The sequence below is a fragment of the Notolepis coatsorum genome, assembly GCF_963971535.1.
Source record: "Notolepis coatsorum genome assembly, chromosome: 17".
Lineage (NCBI taxonomy): Eukaryota > Metazoa > Chordata > Actinopteri > Aulopiformes > Paralepididae > Notolepis > Notolepis coatsorum.
The window spans coordinates 62,781,557-62,804,015 of record NC_140181.1 but is presented as its reverse complement, the minus strand read 5'-3'; the positions used below and the strand labels follow the sequence as shown (position 1 = coordinate 62,804,015).

Here is a 22,459-nt window from a genome sequence, read left to right as displayed (position 1 = left end):
CGGGCTCACACGCGAACAAGAGGTTGGCCTGCTTGTTTGGCATGGGGGGCAGACGCAGAACACCCACCTCCAAACGCGATTAAATATTGTTTCAAATAAAAAGCGAAATACTATTATTTTATGTGTCATGTTTCCAAATAAGATTGGCCACAACGAAATGCTTTCTACTTCAATTTGTTGGTTAGAATAGATTATCTCCGTTGAAACTTCACTGAGACTAAAAGACAGTATTTATTTTTAATTTTTTCATGAGCTCCCACACAGACGTGATAATAATAATAATAACAATAATAATAATAGCTTCATTTTATATAGCGCCTTTCAAGAGATCCAAGGTTGCTTTACATAGATAGGGGGGGGGCCTGATCTCTGCCAACGACGAAAGGGCCTACCTGGAAGAGGTAGAGAACCTGTCACAGTGGTGTCAGGAGAACTGCCTCTCCCTGAACGTCAGCAAAACAAAAGAGATGATTGTGGACTTCAGGAGGTCGGGGGTCAAGGACTACAGCCCCCTCAGCATCGACGGGGCACCGGTTGAGAGAGTGAACAGTTTCAAGTACCTCAGAGCCCACATATCCGAGGACTTGACATGGACCACACACATTGACAGTGTTGTGAAGAAGGCACGACAACGCCTCTACTTCCTCAGGCGCCTAAGGAAGTTCCAAGTCAGTCAGAAGATCCTTAGGAACTTCTACTCATGTACAATAGAGAGCATCCTGACCGGCAACATCACCTCCTGGTTTGGGAATAGCACTGCACAAGACCGTAGCAGACTACAAAGAGTGACACGTTCAGCCGAACGCACAATTGGAGGGGGGCTTCCCACCCTCCAGAACATTTACAACAAGCGGTGCAAGGGGAAGGCTAAGAGAATTATTAAGGACTCGAGCCACCCGAACAACTGCCTCTTTGAACTGCTGCGGTCAGGCAAGCGATACCGGAGTCTTAAGGCGAGCACAGAAAGACTCAGAAGAAGCTTCTATCCCCAGGCCATCAGGCTGCTAAACGAACAATAATCACTATGCAACAACCATCAAATGCACACAGCACACACACCCACACGCACACACTCACTCAAACAAACAACACACTGCAGCACCCACTCTCCACACTTTAGATCACACAAACACACTTACACTTTATATTTATTGATAAAGGATTTGCACTACAACTCGTACACCTACTGTGAATTGTACCTAAATTGCACCTCGTCCCATTTCTCCATTTCTGCCTTGCACTATATAGTATTGTATATTAGTACACTGCACAGTATTGTATATTGTATGGTAACTACGTCTATTCTGCATCGAACATTGTACATATGTCTAAACTGAACACTGTGACCTCATTTTTTTTACTTCTAATTTTACTATGTTATTTTATTTCATACTTATCTTGTCTTGCACAGTCTCTGGAGCGCAACAGTAAGAAGCATTTTGTATAAAAGTATTCTGTACTTCTGTATGACAACTATTAAAGAAACTTGAAACTTGAAATAACAAAGTAACAAACATAGTGGACAGACACAACATATAAATATGATGATGGAATTCATTCAAGTAATCTCCACCTCCATTGTGATATTGGAGATGGATCGAGCAATAGACTGTTACTGTATCTGTCAAAGCTCCATCACAAATGCAGTTATGTGAATAGAAAGGGATTCCACTCAGTCAATGTTGCGATGCGCATTTGCCTGATACATGTCGTTGCTGCCGGGAGGAAAGGCATGCTGCATGTTTTCAATTCATTAAATAAAACGGATACTTTTTGCAAGGGTTTACTGACTGTCATACAAATAATCAACCAACTACATACTGTAACTTTTCAGTGCACGTTCTCATTTACATTGTGACAACAGCCTTGTGAGCTCCGGCAGACCCACACACAGACATGATGGAATTCAAGTTCAAGTTTGTATTGATCACATATAGGCAGGCTACACATGGCGTAGGCTACATCATACATGGCAGTGAGATTCATTGTTCTTGTATATGCTCTCGTATTATTGTTTATATAGGCTACCCAATACCGACATCAAAATAGATTGTATGCCTCTACAAATCATATGCAGCAGGTAGAAAATTGACGGAAAATCTGTCGCGATTTGGAATAAAATTGAGGAGAACTTTAATCCCTGAAACTGAAAAAGGCAGTCATATTCCAGCACGGTCTTTATTAGTTAATATGGTCTTTAAGTTAACACTTTGATCGCCATGGTTCAAATTCATAATTTACCATCCCTAGCCAGCTCTATTTGTCTATGGAGAAGTTCCCCTTCTTTGCAGGGCTATAACTTTTTAAATTCTATTGCTAAATTGCCATTATTATGGCCCATTCAATGTCCTATATCCATTGTTCAGGGTGTAGCAACGATATACTTTTTCATTCACATATTCATACTAAAATATGGTCTAAGTATAAGTATGTTTTTATCGTTTTCTGCAGCTTTCTCCAGAACTTGATTTATAGCTCCAAATGCATTATATTGATGATCAAATACAGTTTGGTAGCGATCGTTGCCAGATGAAAAATTTCAACTGGAGGTACTTCTAGAAGTTACTACGCATCATCTGATATTGACCGGATGGGCGAGGGGGCGTTTATAATTCCGTGGGCAACGTTATACCATTCATCTAGTGTGGGTCATATGATCATCAGATCAGTTAGTATAGAATACGTTAGAAAATAACGCTGGATCTTACCGTATCTTCCTCGCGCCGTTGGACGATCAGCGTGGAGTAGACAGTTTTCGATTATGGGATGTTGATCCTGATGAACCATTTCCAGGTTGTATAATACTATATACGTCCAAATAACGTTGTTTATTGAGTTAGGACGAGCGATTGATTATCCAGTGTGTTGAGATGGAGTCCGGCTACCGATCGCGAGTGCCTGGACGGATTATGGATGAGCACTTCCTGTTTGGCGCGCCCCTCCCTTTGGCGAGCCCCACCAGATGGCGCTCTCGAACCGTTAGACAGTTGAGTGGAGCTCACCAGTACATCTCATGTCTCCGGAGGAGACATTTTTGAATGATTGATATCAAAGACGAGTTACGGCGTCTTCGGCAGAATGAGCATGGCGAGGAATGACGTCTAAACACGTCATCGGCGATTAAAGTGTTAATAGATATCATATCCGACATCACCATGTACATGTCTGTCAGCCTGTCTCGTATTTCTCCAATAACACGCTTCGCTCGGCTTAGTCCATTTTTCCACATTTCATGGGGGTGTTTCATGACCGTATATGGTTAATTACGGGCGGTGCTATATGCAAATACTTAAAATCGTGCATGAGCGTGGAGCGTAGAACTTAATGGTATTTATCAACACGGAGGAGCGTAGGACCTGTGTACGCACGGTTGATAAATCCCAATATTTCTGTGCGTACACACATTCTAAATTCTGTGCTTAAGTACGAAAATAGAACACTTTCTAAGAATTGTTGATAAATGAGGGCCCTAGGTCTTCGTTTTCCAACTTATGTTTCGTCTCAATAATTCTTCATGGTTCCAGAATGCGCTCTTTGCCATTCCGGTTCTTCTCTTATGTCCATGTTAGCTCTTCCACCTTCACTGATCCAGCTTCCAAGGTACATGTACTCCTTCACTTGTTCAAGTTTTTCTCCATCCACCTGTATTTTACAAACAGTTCCTGGTGTTTTTTTAATGATCATTACTTTTGTTTTCTTTGTATTTAGCGACATTCCATAGTTTTTACATTCGACATTCAGCTTATTCATCATGTCCTGTAGATCTTCTTGACAGTTACAGACTATAGCGGTGTCGGGGCGGCTAGGTGGTGTAGTGGGCAAGGCGCTCGCCACCAATGCAGGCCAAACTTTAAATATTCAAATGAGCATAATACCTGATCCGTTATTCATACAATTTGCGGTGGAAATACATGACCCTAGAGGAAGAAACCTGTTGATTTTGGTGACCCCATGACCTTTCCTCTAGTGTTCAGGCAGTATCACCATCGTCAATACATAATACACAGCGGCTGGGTGGCGCAGCGGACATTGCGCTCGTCACAAATGCAAGAGACACCGGGTTCGACTCCGGCTGTCGGCGTTGCCTCCGGCTTGGGCCAGTCGTCATACTAACTCAATTGGCAGAGTTAGCGGGTGGAAGTCGATGGGTGGTAATCTGGATGTTGTGGACAGCGACTCCTACAGGTCGGTTGGGGACGCCTGCACAGCAGAGACAGGAAATGGCGGGGGTAGTGTGAGCCTCCCACATGTTACACCTCGCCAATGAGAGTCCGCGCTGGCAAGTGAAAAGATGTGACAGGCTGCCTCCTCGTGTATCGGAGGGGAGAGGTGATGCAAGGCTTCTATCCTCCCTACAACTGGCCAGTGGGGGGCATATGCGAGCAACGTTCAAGATAGTGGAGGGGAGAATGGACCTGTCTCAAAACCCTGCCCTCTTTTCTTGATCCTCCAATCACAGCTGTCGCTTACCTCTGACTTCCTCGTACAAACTTTGTTTGTACGAGGAAGTCAGAGGTAAGCGACAGCTGTGATTGGAGGATCAAGAAAAGGGGCAGGGTTTGAGACAGGTCTAATATTGGGATGGGAGAAAAATAGAAAAAGAGGAGAAAAAGTGGATAAAAAAATACATAATACACAGATTTACAGCCTGGGTCTGTTGAGACTGGCAATATACTGTAGGCAACTCTCGTCTCTGTTATCTACACAATAAAATGTTGAGTGTAAGTGATGGCAAAGTGGGGAGATTGTTAAGCCTTGGCAGAGGTCTGTACTCTACTGACTTCACAGGTGATGTAGGCCCACCATGCAGGATCTATCACAGAATGAAAGGGACTCATGGTTTGTACATTATGAATTGAAAGACGAAAGTCTTTCTCTGGTCTGCATCCCCTTAACAATTGTGTATGGTTGAGCCATACTCTATTGTACCCATTCTGCAATCTGTTAATAACATTTTCATCAATAACATCAATCAATGTATCAGAATTGGACGTTTTTTTTATTTTTTGTTTTTTTAACCTTGTCAATAATTCTCAATTAGGATATTTCTCTTGGATTAATATCATCATTTACTGACACATTTTCACCTGATATGGGGTCATGGCAGGTAGGGTTTTTATTTATTTACTTATTTCAAAAAGTATATTGGATACTTGTTCTGCTTCTTATGTACAACATAACAAGACCTCTGAACAGGTCCTGCATTATTATTATATTATTAACAAGCTCAAGTGTGGTACCTGGCCGGCTAAACTCCACAACAATAACCTCCCCCCATCGCCCCCTTTCACCTTAACACACTGGCTGTTCACTGGTCACCGCCAGTCACGTGACACACGAAACCAAAATGGCCTCCCTTATATTTTGACGTATAATAGCTAGCTACTTTTCTGTTTGTTTCATTCTTAGTCAAAAACTATCAAATAACAAATATTTTGGGGCAACCGTGTCTACCCATCCTTCTGGCGTTGGTTTCCTCGTGTTCATCCCGAAGACAATCAAGACTGACATCTCTTTGTTGAATGAGTTAGAGTATGCACATTGGGTTCCAATAGCAGGCTAGCTAGCTGGGTCTGGCTGGCAGCGCATAGCGACGGTCGTTGAAAATAAAAAAGCTACGATGGAAGAGTTGAGTGCCGACGAGGTAAGATGACCACACGGTGAAATAAGACATTTAAATGACCGTCAGAGCGTCAATGTAATTTTGCGTTGACTGTAACGTTACATGTTTTTTTGAGCTTATTGTTTCCACATTTCTTCCCGACTCCTCGCCGAGCCAGGCTCGCTGGTGGATAGCTGGCGTTAGTTAACTAGCGAGTGGAGCTAAGTAACGGTGGCTAGCTAGCTTAACGTCAGTGACTCTTCATGTCGTTTATTCCTCCATAAAAACACAATATATGCGTGTATAGCGACGTGTTTCATTGTATTTTGCGTATCATCACTAAGTTGTTCAACATCATATCTGCGTGTTTGTGGGTGGTGTTTTGTGTTAACCTGCAGAAATATTAATTTAGCTGGAAGCTGCCACAACGCTAAATGTAGCTATCGTTACTGGCTAGCACTGTTTTGGGGGAATGGCTACAACTAACTATATACAGCGTTATTTACAGTAGTGTTCCTGTTAGCTGGCACACGTTACTCTTCTCGGACAATGCCATATTATTTGCAAGGTTGATACGCTATGTTGATGAACTAGATAGCGGTGTCTGTCCGACAACCTGCTGCTAGCTCGCTAAGTGGCGTTAGCAGTCCGAGTAGCTTGCGAGGCGACTCAGCATAAACACAGCGGGCCACCATTGTGCAATCAAGTCTCCTCTGGGGTAACTGTGGGGCGACTTGACACCTACAGTAACAACACATTACAGCCAGAATCATGCCACTGTCACGCTGTGAGACCCGCGATAAAGGAGCCGCATTAATGGCTGGGTTGGTCAAGACCGAATAAACTGTTAGCTGTGTGTTACACTAGCCAGCCGAGCGGGGGTAGCTAGTCATGACATTTCCCCCTTTGTCTTTATTAAGGTTACTGTACGATATGCTGCATCCATCCAACTAGGCCAGTATTTTTTATTTTATTTTTTATAACACACCAGCCACAATAGAGCAACTCTGTCTTAAATGTTATATGCCTTCATTCAGATAATAATTGGCCAATCGAATACATTCTGAGAGGAGTTAACATCACCTACATGTTGCATCTTATTTGTCAACAACAATCACAGGTCCTCCATTCGGCATGAACTAAGACTTTATTCAGCATTAAACCCAGACTTTAGTACAACATACACATTTTTATTTCTATGGTGCCAAAAAAGTTGTACGACTGGTTCAAGTTTTGAATGAGCATAATAAGATAGCCAAATAATGTGGCTAATCTTTCAATGACTTCAGTCATCTGTAAAATACAATATAGTAACTTTGTTATATGTGGTCTTACTAGTACTAGTCAACTCCATTCATCATCAACAAAGCTGCAGTGCTCATTTCCTTGGATTGAATGTAGATAATGAAGTGTGTGTGTTCGTAACAGATTCGCAGAAGGCGATTGGCCAGACTGGCAGGAGGACCGACATCCCAGCCTAGCACCCCTCTCAGCACCCCTCTGACGTCCCCACAGAGAGAGACCCCGCCCGGACCCCTCCCTGGACCCTCGGGGGCCACACCTCAGCCCCTACCACCTGCTGCTTCTCACTCGTTGGGGCTCAATGTTCACAGTGGCACCCCCGCCACATCCCCCATGGGCGCCTCCGGTATGAACACTTAAAAGAGACACAAGTCTCGGGATATCATTTTGTTAGTTTCTGTGGCAAGCCTTTACAAAATTTTTGGTTGACTGCTTTTTAGTGCACCGTCACGTCACTGTAGTTTCATTAAGCTTGACTTGAAATCGTCTCAGGATCATAGGATAGAAAAAACTGATAGCGGTTGTACCTAAGAGTCAACATTGAGCTCTTGTGTTTTGCCTGTGGTGTTCGTAGCCTAACCTAATCATCACTCAAGTCCAATCACGCAGCCTCGGTGGGGCCTTGACCGGAGAAACACTTAAAAGGGCCCTTGGTGTCTGGACAGCCGAAGGCAATGGAGCGCACTGAATGCTGTCAACAAAAACACCTGCAGCTTATTGTGTCAGCCAGCGTCCCAGTTTGACATTTAGTGTAGGCCTCACTGTGCAGAGAGGGAAAGGATGCTTTCACACATACACTGCTCTAGAAACGACACTATTGAGTCATGAATATGGATGAATACACAAACAATCTCCTGGCTTTGTTTGGTGGAGCTCATCTGTGTGCCCGCTCTGGCACAATAGGCTACCTTTATGACAGATTGCCTTACAATGACAGTTTTGATACTAAGCTATGTTGTCATTTCAACTTCTCAACGTTTTATTTTCCATCTTTAAGAATTTTGTTGTGGCCTAATTGTTTTTGCTTTCACAATATTTACATATCAGTTCACAAGCGGATTGGCTTAAGCACATTACATTATAGGCCTCAATTCTGCTTTTGTTTGACTAAATAGTCTGCAATGATGCACTGTTGTCCTACAACCATATTCTCGCCCTTTCATTTGCAAAGAGGTTTGGGCTCTAGTCAGCTTTCACCAATGTACAGTAGACAGGCGTTACATTGGCATGGCACAACCTGGTCACAACTCAGCGACTCCAACCTGAGCCTTTGTTAACCCATCGTGGCTCAATGCTACTTCCTTCCATATAGATTAATTCTTTGTTCTGCTAAACTTCAGTTAATGGCTGTTAAACTTGACACAACCGCTATTGGTTCCAGTGAGTACCTGGTGCTTATTGATACAGATCATTGATACAGATCATTATTGAAGACAAGCGTTTGTATTAAAATGACTGGACTGTTTGTCTGAACTCTGGATCTAAGACAATTTATCTGCCAGTGCTTATCTGTTGCATGCCCTGCATAAAGGTCTCCAGTGGGGCTTTTGACCACAAGTTGGTTAAATTTGCACTTAGTGCAGTAGGAGAAAGCGGTCTGAGACTGGAAGAAGTGGGACGTTGGTTTGTCTCTGCTGCTACATCCGCCAGCAGCCCGTGGCAAATATGTCCACCTGAGAGCTCTGATTGGATGAATAGAGGGACATAAAATTGCATATACCAGTAAAAGTACATGAAGGCTATTTGACAGTTTCACAATGTTTGGGGTCTTTCATAAAAGGGATTTGTTATTTTCGGTGCATATTGATTGCATATTCTACCTTTTGTTGATGTACAAACAAAGAGGATGAGCCAGGCTAGCTATTTGGCTAGTTTTGACATAAAAATGTGAAAATATTTTATTTATTTAATGACAGACATTCCTGATATTTAAGCAGTTAACCACTATTCTAATCTACAGAATAGCGTTTTGTCTTCATGACAAGAGTTACCCCGTACGTGCGCACATATTAGTGTTGCACGGTATACCCATACAGAAAGGTATCTCAATACCTTGCCATCAAAAGCCGGTACAATACCCCATGTTATTAGTACCGGTAAGGTACGAGTTTCTAGCTCCACCTTCTCAGAATATTCTCCTTTTTTTGTTACATAATGTAAAATTACAGATTCATACCTTCAAAATAAGCCATCAATTGTCAAATTTGAGACGATAGTTTTCAATCAATGTCCTATCAAACATTCTGGTACAGTCATTACCAATTTGCAGCAGGAGCCTCTGAAGAGAATTCAGTGAATTCAGCTAATGATAAGGGAACTACACTCCTTCCCAGAATGTAATGTGATGTCAATGTCAATGTCAATGACTAATTCACACCATGAAACAAAGGCCCAGCAGGGAACAATTACGGCTGAATGGGGGTATAGTGTGACTGATCAATACAGGCAGGCCTACAGCAACACACACTTTGATTTGATGCCATGCATACACACATAGATAGACAGAGGTTTAGATATTTAGATAGATATATAATAGTAATATAATAGAAAGAGCAAGAAATAAAGAAAGAAAGAAAGAAGGGGAGAGAGAGGGATATAGAGGAAGGGAGATACAGAGGAGAGATGGAGGGAGAGAGAGGGAGATATAGATAGACATGAAACCTAGGTATGTAATTTCATCTTTCCTTGTGACAATATTGTCACCCACTGTACAAGACTGTACAAGAAATTCCTTCTGTAATGTACTGATTTCTTTTGATTTCTCAGTTTGAGAGAGAGGGAGTGTGTGTGTGTGTGCAGTAGGGATGTCTTAAATGCTTCGAACGTTCGATTCGATGGCACAAGCTTCGAACATTAAAAAAAAAATCGAAGTTTAAAAAAAAAAATCAAAAAAAAAAATCATTTTTTTTTTTTTACTTTGATTTGTGTGTGTGTGTGTGTGTTAGGACAGCCGAATCCCGTCCAATCTTTCGCCGTCGACTAAAGACTCACTTCTTCAACCATTATCTGAAATGATAAAAAAAAAAAAAAAAAATCTAACCGTGACTAACCTTACTGTCATGCACTTGTCCTAATAAACTAACCTACACTGTAACACGCAACACTTTGATGAGCATTGTTACTCAGCTGATAGAGTTGTACCCTTCTTGCTGTCTTGTCGTACAGAACTTGTAAGTCGCTTTGGATAAAAGCGTCAGCTAAATGACTAAATGTAAGTGTGTGTGTGTGTGTGTGTGTAGGTGTGTGTGTGTGTGTGTGTGTGCGCGCACCTTGTAGAATTCCACACATAAGAAAGAAAGATACTGGGATGAATAAACAAAATAGGAAATAAAATGTAGAAATGCATGCAATACATAAATAAATATGAATCTCCATATATGAAATATAACATTTAGATAAGGAGCTACTCAGATGTTTTGGTGAGTTCTTTGTTTTTTTGTGGAAGTTGCCCTTCTTAAAAATGCATGAACATTCACTGATAATTGGTCTGTAGTGGAGTCTACAAGGTCTACATTGCCGGACCATGTAGAATCCGGACCTTGTAGACTGACATAATTCTGTGCATAGTTTAGTCTACACAGGCCATATTTCAAATAATCAAAATCTTACTTCATTCATCTTAAACATTCTTGATTTGGGGGATTGGTAGTTCCCATGAAATCTGAAGTTGTTCAAACGACAACAGCGATCCACCTTGAATTAAATCACACAGCCGAGTGAAACCTTGTTGGATGCGTCAGTCACGAAAGGGGCTACTTAATTAATTAATCCAACCCACTTTATTTACAGAGCACATTTAAAAACAACAACGTTTACGAAAGTGCTGTACAAGTCCCACAACATAAGATAATAAAAAAAACAAATTTTTTTTTTTTTTTCGAAGCTTCGAATTAAAATCGAAGCTCGGCCCCGAAGCTTCGATTGCCAAAAAAAGCTTCGAAGGTCAGCCCTAGTGTGCAGGGGAGTAGCTGGGGGGGGGGTTAGGATGATTGCAAGGGCCCAGCAAATGCCCCAAATATTTTTCTAGATTGGGGGCCCCACATTTTTTAATAGATTGGGGGCCCACAAATTGATTCTTTCATGGGGCCCAGAATCTCCAGCTACGCCCCTGTGAGCGCACCTTTCTACTCTAGAGAGCTGTCATCACCGTGATGCGCGCTTGAATGAACTGCGAGATAACTCATAACTCGTACACACTTTTGAGTATGTCTTTTGTTGTCCGCCGACGGGTTCAAAGCTCCAGCGTGGTCACCCCTAAGGGTTAAGAAGAGCCGCGTTTCGTTGCATGGCAGTGCGTGTGTACAGTGCTCTGCTTCTACTCGGGCATTGGCCACATAAAATCTATTTGAAATGCTTAGGCTAAATGGGGAAGCATCAGTAATACAGTACAGCTGCTGCTACTGAAATTGTCAGTCATTTCCACAAACTCGCAGTGCAGACGTATCTTTGAAGATACCTGAGATGGTTTCCTTTATTATAGTTTCCAATGTGAGTGGTGCGTGGCTGTTCCAGCTGCAGAGATTCCCAATGCTGGCGTTGCAGCCAGGCAGGCTGCTCTAACGTTAGCTGGCTAAGTTTGTTTGGAGGTGGATCCTCAAACTGTTGTAGTGGACTCGTACTTGCTCTGTGCAAAATCTACAGACAACGGTGTATCTCTGCTGAATTCTGCCATGTAAGTTTAAACGGCAGACTCCGAAGTATTTAACAAACAATGCCTCGATGTTGAGTAGTAGACAGTAGGCCTAACAGTTAACATGTTTTTAACAGTAAACTAATGTAGCTAATAGGGCTGCAACTAATGACTAATTTGGTAGTCGACTAATCTGCCGATTATTTTTTCGATTAGTCGACAATTTTTTTTTTTTTAACCTATCTTTGTGAAAGTGGCTTCTCAGCTCTGGTCCAGCTGAAGACAGAGCAGAGGAACAGATTGAGCATGACCTCAGAGTTGCTTGTCTACCATCACCCCAGACTTTGAGACTCTTGTCAGGAGCAAACAACAACATCATAACATGATGATCCCATAGCAAATTAAAATAATGACTCATGAAACATTTGAATTTGGATCTTTAAGCCACTTTAAATGAAAATGTATTTGAAGAACAATACAGCAATCACTCATAACAAGATAAATAAATTAAATAATACAAATTAAAGTGGAAGTGTACTTTAAATAACTTTTGTTTGCTGTGTGTGAGAGGAGTCCGTGTGTGTATGTGTGTGTGTCTTACTCTGATCGCTGTGTGAGTGAGAGGAGTGTGTGTACTGTGTAATTTGTGTGTGTGTCTTACTCTGATCGCTGTGTGAGTGAGAGGTGTGTACTGTGTAATTTGTGTATGTGTGTGTGTCTTACTCTGATCGCTGTGTGTGAGTGTGAATGTGTGTGTGTCTTACTCTGATCGCTGTGTGTGAGTGAGAGGAGTGTGTATGTGTGTGTGTCTTACTCTGATCGCTGTGTGTGAGTGAGAGGAGTGTGTATGTGTGTGTCTTACTCTGATCGCTGTGTGTGAGTGAGAGGAGTGCGTGTGTAATGTATTGTGTGTCTAGTCTGATCATCATCTCCTGCAGGGGAACAATGTTTTCAATGTCCAAAATTTGCTATGGGATCATCATGTTATGATGTTGTCTGGAACCCTGAGAAGCCACTCTCACAAAGATAGGTAGTGCACAAAAAAAAAAAAAAAATTAAATAATTTTTTTTTAATGACTAATCGACGCAACAATTTCTTGTCGACGATTTTTTATAATTGACGTCGTCGATTATGTCGACTAATCGTTGCAGCCCTAGTAGCTAACAGAGGGGACAGGTGAGTACTGTGATAGTTGTGAGTGAATGCGAGAGAGGGATGCACGTAGCATAAACGTTAAATAGAAGCTTCTGTTTGGCATTGTGGTGCTGACTGGTCTGGTACATTATGTAGGCTACTCATGATAGATGCTGTTTGGCATCATGATGCTGACTGGTACATTACGTGGTACATTATGTAATACGTAGTAGGCTACTCATGATAGATGCTGTTTGGCATCATGATGCTGACTGGTACATTACATAATACGTAGTAGGCTACTCATGATCGATGCTGTTTGGCATCATGATGCTGACTGGTACATTACGTAATACGTAGTAGGCTACTCATGATCGATGCCGTTTGGCATCATGATGCTGACTGGTACATTATGTAGGCTACTCATGATCGATGCTGTTTGGCATCATGATGCTGACTGGTACATTATGTAGGCTACTCATGATAGATGCTGTTTGGCATCATGATGCTGACTGGTACATTATGTAGGCTACTCATGATCGATGCTGTTTGGCATCATGATGCTGACTGGTACATTACGTAATACGTAGTAGGCTACTCATGATCGATGCTGTTTGGCATCATGATGCTGACTGGTACATTACGTAAACGTAATACGTAGTAGGCTACTCATGAACGATGCTGTTTGGCATCATGATGCTGACTGGTACATTACGTAATACGTAGTAGGCTACTCATGATCGATGCTGTTTGGCATCATGATGATTATGTAGGCTACTCATGATCGATGCTGTTTGGCATCATGGTGCTGACTGGTACATTATGTAGGCTACTCACAATAGATGTTGTTTGGCATCATGTTGCTGACTGGTACATTATGCAGGCTACTCACGATTTTTCCAAGTAGCACAAATGCAAACATTTGTAGCACACAAAGAAATTAGGTAGCACTATAAAAAATGGTTAAAGTTAGTTTATTAACACTATTTTACTATGCATAAAGCCATTTCATATAATAAATATCAGTAATGTGTGTGTGTGTTTAAGCACCGTTTGACAACAATAACAATGTCAGCCATGCTATGCTATAAAAATGAACACCCGCCCCTCTGTGTTTCCTGCAGTGGTTTACAGATCAGCCACAACTTAAAACCACCAGTTTTTTCACGATTTAAAAAATGCTTTAAACTGTATAAACGTGTCTATAACTTAATATTCCGTTGATGATATGTGTACTTGTATAAGCAGATAATCGTACGTGAATTGCATACAAAATTGTACAGGTCCTGGAACACCTGTTAACCGATTCACGGCCAACCACGTATATATATATATATATATATATATACGTGATTGGGTGCCATCCTTTGAAGGCCAACCACGTGTGTATATATATATACGTGGTAAACTCTGTTTTGCTTTTATTCCATTTTAATATCCTACTCAATGTCACAGAGCTGTCTCGAGAATGCAGTTTCCCCTGTTGCAGACCGGGTGTCTTTTTTGCTCCGGGTTAGCTTTTCTGTTAGCCTGAAGCGAGGGCTTCACCCGATCGCCTGGAATACGTTTTGCAACGCCGAATTCAGTATGCAGTAAAGGAATATAGCATCAGCCAATGGACATATCGATCTACCAGATGGCGATCAAATAACTGGGAAATTCTTTTTGGAATCCAACCGGCCACAGGTAAGAGCGATTTGACGTCAATTTCAGTCTGATTGGCCCTTGTTCTCATAGCCATCCACCCGGTCAGCGTATGATGTTGCAATAACGAATGCCGTTATTGGTAATCAATAATCAGAAACGATTTCCCCCGCCCCCCCTTTCATGCATTCATGGTGGAACATGATACCGATCATATGCATTTTGATTTTTAACTCTAGCTTGTGTAGGGCCAAAACGCCATCTATTTAACGTTATTAGCTTAGCGCCCTATAACTAGCTTTGCAGGAATTACCCCAGACCATTGCGGTATATAGTTCATATTCACGCCGCTATAAAACGGGAACGTATTGATGAAAAAAATATTTCTTTATGGCATATTGAAGGGAAGGTTTATACTGTCAAATGACAATGGACACATGGCAATAATATAAAATATAGATTTAGCTCTAAACAACCTCACGCACAGTGAAAACTTGTAATGAAAAGCTGGCCTCATAGAGTGGGATTAGACGGGTCCCAATGGCCCCGAATGTGTTAACACATTGTGTGCCACGCCTTTTTCAGGCCCCATCTATTCACTGCCACGCTTTAAAAGATAGGAGTCTTTCACCTTGTTTGTAGAGCTATAACTATATTCTAGCTATGGATACAATACTATGGTCATTTGACAAGTGTGGCGTGGTCGGAGCGGTGTTCCTTGACCTGCGAAAGGCCTTTGACACCATCAGCCATGACCTACTTGCCACCAAGCTTTCCAAGTTCAACTTTTCATCACAGCAATAAAAGGGATGATATCATATCTCGAGGGTAGGACAGAACGTGTCGGGATTAACAACATCACATCACCCCCCTTGAAATATGATGTCGGGGTACCTCAAGGATCGATCCTGGGACCTTTTGTTGTTCAGTCTGTTCATAAACGACTTGCCCTCTGTCTGTGCTGGCACAACAGCCCAGATACAGATGTATGCAGACGATAGGGATGGGTACCGTTCACATTTGAACCGATACGGTACTGGTACCTGTGAATCGATACCGGTACCCAACGGTACCTTTTTTCTGTACTTTAGTCTCTAAAAATGTAATCTACCTACCTCAGTTGTGAAAAAATATATCAAAACTTCAAATAACCACACTTTCGGCCGCTTTCGGCTTGCCATTGCCCCGACTGCTTTGTTGTTGAATCAAGTCAAATCCTAGGTAAGCGTATATTGTGCGTGTAGTAATAATAATAAAAAAAAAAACATACAAAAAAAAACTTTTTTTACAGTACCTAAATCTGGCACCGACGGATCTCACGTGAATCGGTACTCGGTAGTACCGACGTGATTCGGTAGGTACCTAATTCGGTACCCATCCCTAGCAGACGACAGTGATTTACGTGCACGCAAACAACAAAACTCAGGTAGCACACAAACTGAATGCAATAATGGCACGCACAGTAAAATGGCTCTCGGAGAACTGTCTCCACCTCAACGCAAAGAAAACAGTCTGCATGTTCTTCGAAAAACGATCATCTGTAACACCTGACCTAGACGTGTTTGCAGCAAAAGAGAGGCTTGAAGTAGTCAAAGATTTTAAATACCTAGGAATAACCTTGGACTCAAACCTCACCTTCAAAAAACGGGTAAAAAAAGTCACACAGGTCGTAAAATTTAACATAGCCAACTTTAAATACATCCGAGACTGCCTCAACATGGAAACAGCCAAACTCTACTTCAATTCAGTAATTATGTCCCATCTGACATACTGCATAACCAGCTGGTCTCAGACCTGAAAAACCACATTGACACCAATTCATTCAGTTCATAAACAGGCCCTGAAGGTGTTGGACAAGAAACCCTTTCGCCACCACCACTGTACCATCATCCAAAAACATGCCCTGCTAAGCTGGGAAAACATGCTGAAACTAAAAGATGCCAGCCTGATATATAAAATCAAACACTGTTTAGCCCAAAGCAGCAGGCTCACCAGAACAGTGGTAGAGGGAAATTTCACCATCCCAGGTAGAAAAAGCGCATTTAGCAAATCAGCCTTCTCGATCAGAGCTGCAGAGTTCTGGAACACCATCCCATCACACATCCGCAGTACTAATACACTCAGGACCTTCACACACACACACTCAAATCATGGCTGTTACAAAATCAGGTCTGTGACCATAACCATTAGCAAGTCACATCGCAGTCCAGCTGCCCAGCCCCAGTATGCTTGCCTACTAGCCTGACTGTCCTTATTGTGATTATGTGGTTATATGATTTATGATTATGTATATGTGTGCATATGTGTGATTATCATATGGTGTGCCACTGTGCCTGTGTGACGGATCATACTGGGTCTGCGTTGTGTTTGATGTTAAATGAGAATGTCCCGAGGGGGAGTCCAACAGGGGGCTCCCGCGTCCGCGGGCGACGACACAGGCCGCTGCACTAAGAAGTGAATTCACTCCTAACTACCGTTCCTATGCGTCTGTTAACCCTGTTATGAGGAAGTGAGTTTAATTTACCAGCCCGCACTGCCACAGTCACCCGTCAACACACCTGTTTCAGTGACTGTGGCCATACCCACGGACTTCCCCGTTACACCTGCCATATGTGTGCCTGCCTATACGTTGTTTATACATGTATAGATTTGATTTGTCCCTGGACATTTATTTAATTTTTTTATAGATTCCCAAAATGCCTAGAGTGAATGTACAGAATATGTTTTAAACTGTTTTTATATTAGCTTTAATATCCTTCTATTTTTTTCCATTTTTTTCCTGTTTCTTTTCTGGCTTAAACATCTAGCCCAGGGACTACACCTGAAAACTAGCAACCCTGCTAATGTTGGCATATTTACAGTTTTTAAATTTGTATTAATTTATAAATGTATAAACTGTTGATTAATATGCACTGTCCCTCAAATAAACTGAGTAAACTAAAAACTAAACTTTCTTCCGCTCAAGATGCAATAAAGAGATAATCTTTCCATGCATACATTTGCACGTTATACCATGGTGAATATAAGTATTTTTAGATCGGTCTGGGGTAATTCCTGAAATGCTGAGGAATAGGCTTATGCGTGTATTATACTATAACCGTTGCCGTTTCTTGCCTGGACCCGCTATTATTCTCAAATCAAATCTATATCGTATTATGTTTCATCATGAATGCATGAAAGGGGGGGGGGGTAGTTTTTTGATGCTTTGATCGCCACCAACGGCATATGCTGTGGACTAACGTTACACACACACGTTCGGATCGAAGTGAAGACATGCTTGGATCAACGCAAGATTGATATCATATAGCCCTTACCTTGACTAGGATGCACCCCAAAAAGAATATTCCAATTATCTGATCGCGATTCCAAGTATTGATGTCCATCGTGTCGCCAACATAATCCACCACACATCATGCATCAGGAGCATTTGATTCTTCTCAATCCTTCTCAATCCGGTATTGCACTTTGGCAACCCACTTTTCAGACTCATTCCCTATGGTAATAACAGGCTCCCTCCCTGCATAATGGATAATTAATAAAATATCGGGAAAAAAGGAAAAACGACCCAGAAACGTAAAAAGCAGTTTTTGGCACTCTACGGTCAGGGCCCAGAAACGTATTAACATGTTTTTGGCACCCAAAGTGTTAACTCATTCAGCGCCAGGGGTCGCTGTCTACCTTCTGGGTAGAACGCCATCGCTGTAAGTCAATGGGGAGACTGCGAAACTTGCGAGTGCTTTAAAATATATGAAATATTATAGCTATGGATCTAATAACACCGTCGATTGTCAGTGAGTTGCTTCTGGTCAACATGCAAAAAACAGATTGTTTTTTCATCCGTACATTTCCGTTTTTTTTTTATCCACTTTTTCTCCCATTTTTTTCTATATTTTCTCCCATCCCAATTTCGTATCATCCAATTCAACCCTTCCCTGTCACGAACGCTGTTTCTTGCCTCCCACAAGCCGGCTGCAATGTGGACTAAGTCATACATAGCACAAGTCCCCTCCGGTACTTGAGGTAACAGCAGTCGCATCTTTTCACCTGCGCAGCTCGATCCCTCAGTGGCGAGGAGTAACGAGTGGGAGGCTCACGCTGCCCCCGACACTTCCTGATTCTACTGCGCAGGCGCACCAACCGACCTGTAGGAGTCGCTGTCCACAACGCCCGATCCCCACCCATCAGTTTCCCACCCTCTAATACTGCCAATTGTATTAGTACGGACGACCAGCCAAACTGAAAACAATGTGGAGAGCTGGATTCGAACACGCGTCGCGAACCCAGCGTCTCCACATTGGTGGCGAGTGCCTTGCCCACTACACCACCTAGCCGCCCGTACATTTCCGTTTTATACCGTTTTGAATGAGTATAGTTTGGGTGATTCTTAGTAATTCCAGGAAAAGACGCGATAATAGCCCTTTAGTGAAATCCATTAATCACCTGATTATCGAATCTTCCTGAAATCAACGCTAGATTATCGTTATTATCCTTCCTCATGCACCCATGAAATGGGCCCTGGAGTGCGGCACTCCTTCCCCCCCCCCCCCTCCTGCCACCAACGGTAAACAGCCACACAGACGGCTTCGATCGCGGGAGAAAAAAATATCAGATCAACGCAAGATTGGATATATAGTGTCCTTACCTTGTCTCTGATGTAATGCAAAAAAAATTATCCAATTATCTGATCGCCATTCCAAATACTGGTCGCGGAGGTCCGTCCGCGTTGTCCGGCATTGCATATGAAGGAGGGGGGGGGGGGGGGGGCAGCAGCAGCAGCAGCAGCAGCAGCAACCTCGTAGATGTATCGTTGTAAATGCTCGTCCTGCCGGAGTATTTAAACCCCACTTGCACGGCTCAGCTCGGCCCAGAAAACAAACTACATCGTTTCAAATGGAGTACAATACTGGCTGGAAGGCGTAGGCGGCGGTATTTGCCCTTTGCGAGCTCAGACCCATTCCCAATGATAACATCAGGCTGGGTGGATGAAAAATTATTGGATATAGCTAATAAAAGAAATAACGATTTAAAACCAGAGATTTCTCGTGATTGGTGCTCAACGCCTGGCGAGTTATTATAACCTGACTTTTTTCGTCATTTGGCGCAGAATGAGTTAAGATAGACGTCGTCATGAACGCCAGTCCGTACCAATATATTTAAATAACAAAACAATGAGCTTACAAGATTTCCGTTTTCATTAAAGAACGAAACTTTTAGTAGATTACTTTTTCAGTTTGCACACTTCTGTTTTTAGTCGCATATGCAAGCAAAACTGTCTCACTGTAGAGCCCTGAGTGTTCGTCATCACAGTGCTGACTGGTACATTACATAGGCTACTCACAATCTATGTTGATTTGATTTCCTATTGCAAGATGCATTAAACATTTTCACGAGTATCTATGACGAGTAGATGGTTGATTATTTACCTGCCTGCCGGAGATTTATTTGTATTCATTTGACACGTACGCCCCAGAACTAGGGATGCTCGATATTGGCTTTTTTACCGATACCGATATTCCGATATTGTCCAACTCTTAATTTCGATACCGATACCGATACCGATATCAACCGATACCGATATATGCAGGGTTTCCCCCCAAAAAAACTGAATAATTTCAGGTAATTAATAATTTCACTGGATGCATTCAAAAGGCTTTCTAAATGTAAGCATTATCTGTGCAAAATATGATAATTAAAAAAGTAAAAATTAACATTACATATCTCTTGTTGTTGAATTAAACCAACATGCATACTTTTGACAATAAATAAAATAAGAATTGGTTCTTACTTGCTTGCCTGGGTAAATAAAGGTTAAATAAATGTAATTTTTTTTTTTTTTTTTTTTTTTTTTTTTACCGATACCGATATTTTCCGATATCACATTTTACTGCCGATATCGGCCGATAATATCGGTCGGCCGATAATATCGGACATCCCTACCCAGAACCCATTAGAAACAAATATGACATTTACCCCACTGATGTTGACGTGTTCTGTGTGTCATTTTGTTTCTTCAGGAGTGGCGTACCGGAGCCAGAGCAGCGAGGGGGTGAGCTCTCTCTCCAGCTCCCCCTCCAACAGCCTGGAGACCCAGTCCCAGAGTCTGTCTCGATCCCAGAGCATGGACATCGACACGGCCTCCTGTGAAAAGAGGTGAGGATCCCCCTGCCAGTGAATGGGGCTTCTTGTTCCTCTCTGTTCGGGCTTCTTGTTCAGCCCCATTAACACTTTCAGTGCCCAGCAGGGGGCGCACATTTAGTGCTTGAATGCCCACCATCCACTTCAATGTTAGCATTAATATCGCCTAATCTATGTTTTAAATTATGGCTATGTGTCTAATCTGCCCGTCGCTTATCAATGGCTCATTTTCCAGTCAACATTGTCGAAGCGGATTGTTTTTTTATCGGTTAATTTCCGTTTTATAGCATTTTGAAAAGCCCTCGTTTTCAAGGGGCGAAAAAAGAATCCGTGATTAACGCCCTGTACTGTAATATTCTAGAACGTTGTCATTTTTCGGCCTATTTATGAATCGTTTTAAATAAACGCTAGATTATCGATAGTATATGTGTACGTATGCACGCTGGTGCCGCAAGCTGAAAATCGATTCTCTTAGTTCCTGATCGCTCGCAGAGTCAAACAGCCATATCACATATAGGGGAAAAGCTTATATCTCCGTGAAAACGGGTCTGATTATCCTAAGACTGGTAAAATAGATTCCTTACCTGAAATCAGATGGTATCCAAATGGATTATTCCAATTCCTGATCGCCATTCCAAAAATCGATCCTTTTATTGATCCAACGCGTATACTGTAAAACATATTACACGCTGTGCTGAGGGTCCACAATGAATCTGATCGGCTCCGGTTACATGCGTGAGAAGTAAAACGTGGATTCCGGAGTTTTTTTTTCTCATCCATTTATCATTGAGTCCAATCCAAAAGGGTGCATTACCATCTGGGAGACGATAGGGGGCGCTTTTTTCACATCTGAGCACCTGGTGGGGCAGGTTTACCAACGGTAGACTCGGTTGATGAAATATGAATTCAGATCGCTAATAAAAAAAAAATCACGAGAATTCTCGTGATGGGCATTCAGGGGGCGGGCTGATAACCCGAGATATCTTGTGATGGGCATTCAAAGTGTTAAAGGTCCCATGGAAAGTAAATAAAATCACTTTTTGGGCAATCTTACACAATTCCTGTGAGTATGGAACACATCTGTAAGCTTTTTTTTCAATAAAATTCATTGTTTTGTATTTTTAATCAAGTACTTTGGTGGACCACTTTCTCCCCTTGCAAAGTCCAAGCTGTTTTTGGCTGGGCTCCACCCATACTCGCAATGCGCTTTGAGTGACAGTCACCCACCTGCACTATAGCCTACCTAAGAGATGGTTGATACGCTAGCATAGAGGAACATCGCAAAACGCAGAAACGCTACAGTAAAATACACTATTGACACATGTGCAGACAGTTGACAGTTGCTGAGTAATGATTTGACAACTTCTGTCCATAATAAATATAACCCTGACAGTGAATCAATGGCCAATGGCTCAGCTTCAACTCCCATATGAAATGCACACACACACACACACAGGAGTACCGCAAACGCTAATGTTAATACACTATTGACACAAACGGATGAATGAACAAGGTCCTACTGCTAATTAACTAATTACCACGTACTGTATGTACTTACTGATTCTATACTTTCTTTCCTGATGACTTGGTACAGGCTAGCTCCCTTCTTTAGCAACAGCCAGGAAATCACAGCAGCATTATAAAGTCTTTCGTCTTTGCAAAAATCCAAAAACTAACTTGGCCCATTGCTTGTGGAGCACGATATCATTAGGAAATGAGTGCAAGGACATATTTGCTGCTTGCCCGTTTTGGTCATAATTTCAATGTTACACCAACTTCCACGAATTGTTGATTGTGGGCGGTGGCTACAACCACAGAAGGAGCTGTGAGGTATGCATATCAGATTTCTTACACGTCACACATCGACGTAAATTCTGAATGGTTTGGTTTAGTGGGGGAGGTTCTTGTCTCAGCTCAACTGGAGGAATGGGACTAGTCAGTGTTGGTACAACCCCACATTGCTAGAAAACAATGCAAACCACTGGAAAGGCCATTTATAAGATAGGGGACC

The 22,459-nt window shown here is 42.1% G+C and overlaps 1 protein-coding gene across 1 annotated transcript in view; it reads left to right on the top strand.

Annotated features, from left to right (window-relative positions):
• The first annotated feature begins 5,355 nt into the window (after window positions 1-5,355).
• The window catches only part of ube4b (ubiquitination factor E4B, UFD2 homolog), a 63,039-nt gene continuing 45,935 nt past the window's right edge, over window positions 5,356-22,459 (top strand). Inside the window, exons 1-3 of the mRNA XM_084333209.1 lie at window positions 5,356-5,644; window positions 7,031-7,250; window positions 20,328-20,463. Of these exons, the coding sequence (XP_084189335.1) occupies window positions 5,621-5,644; window positions 7,031-7,250; window positions 20,328-20,463 (380 nt within the window). The 5' untranslated portion in view covers window positions 5,356-5,620. The remainder of the gene's footprint in view (window positions 5,645-7,030; window positions 7,251-20,327; window positions 20,464-22,459) is intronic.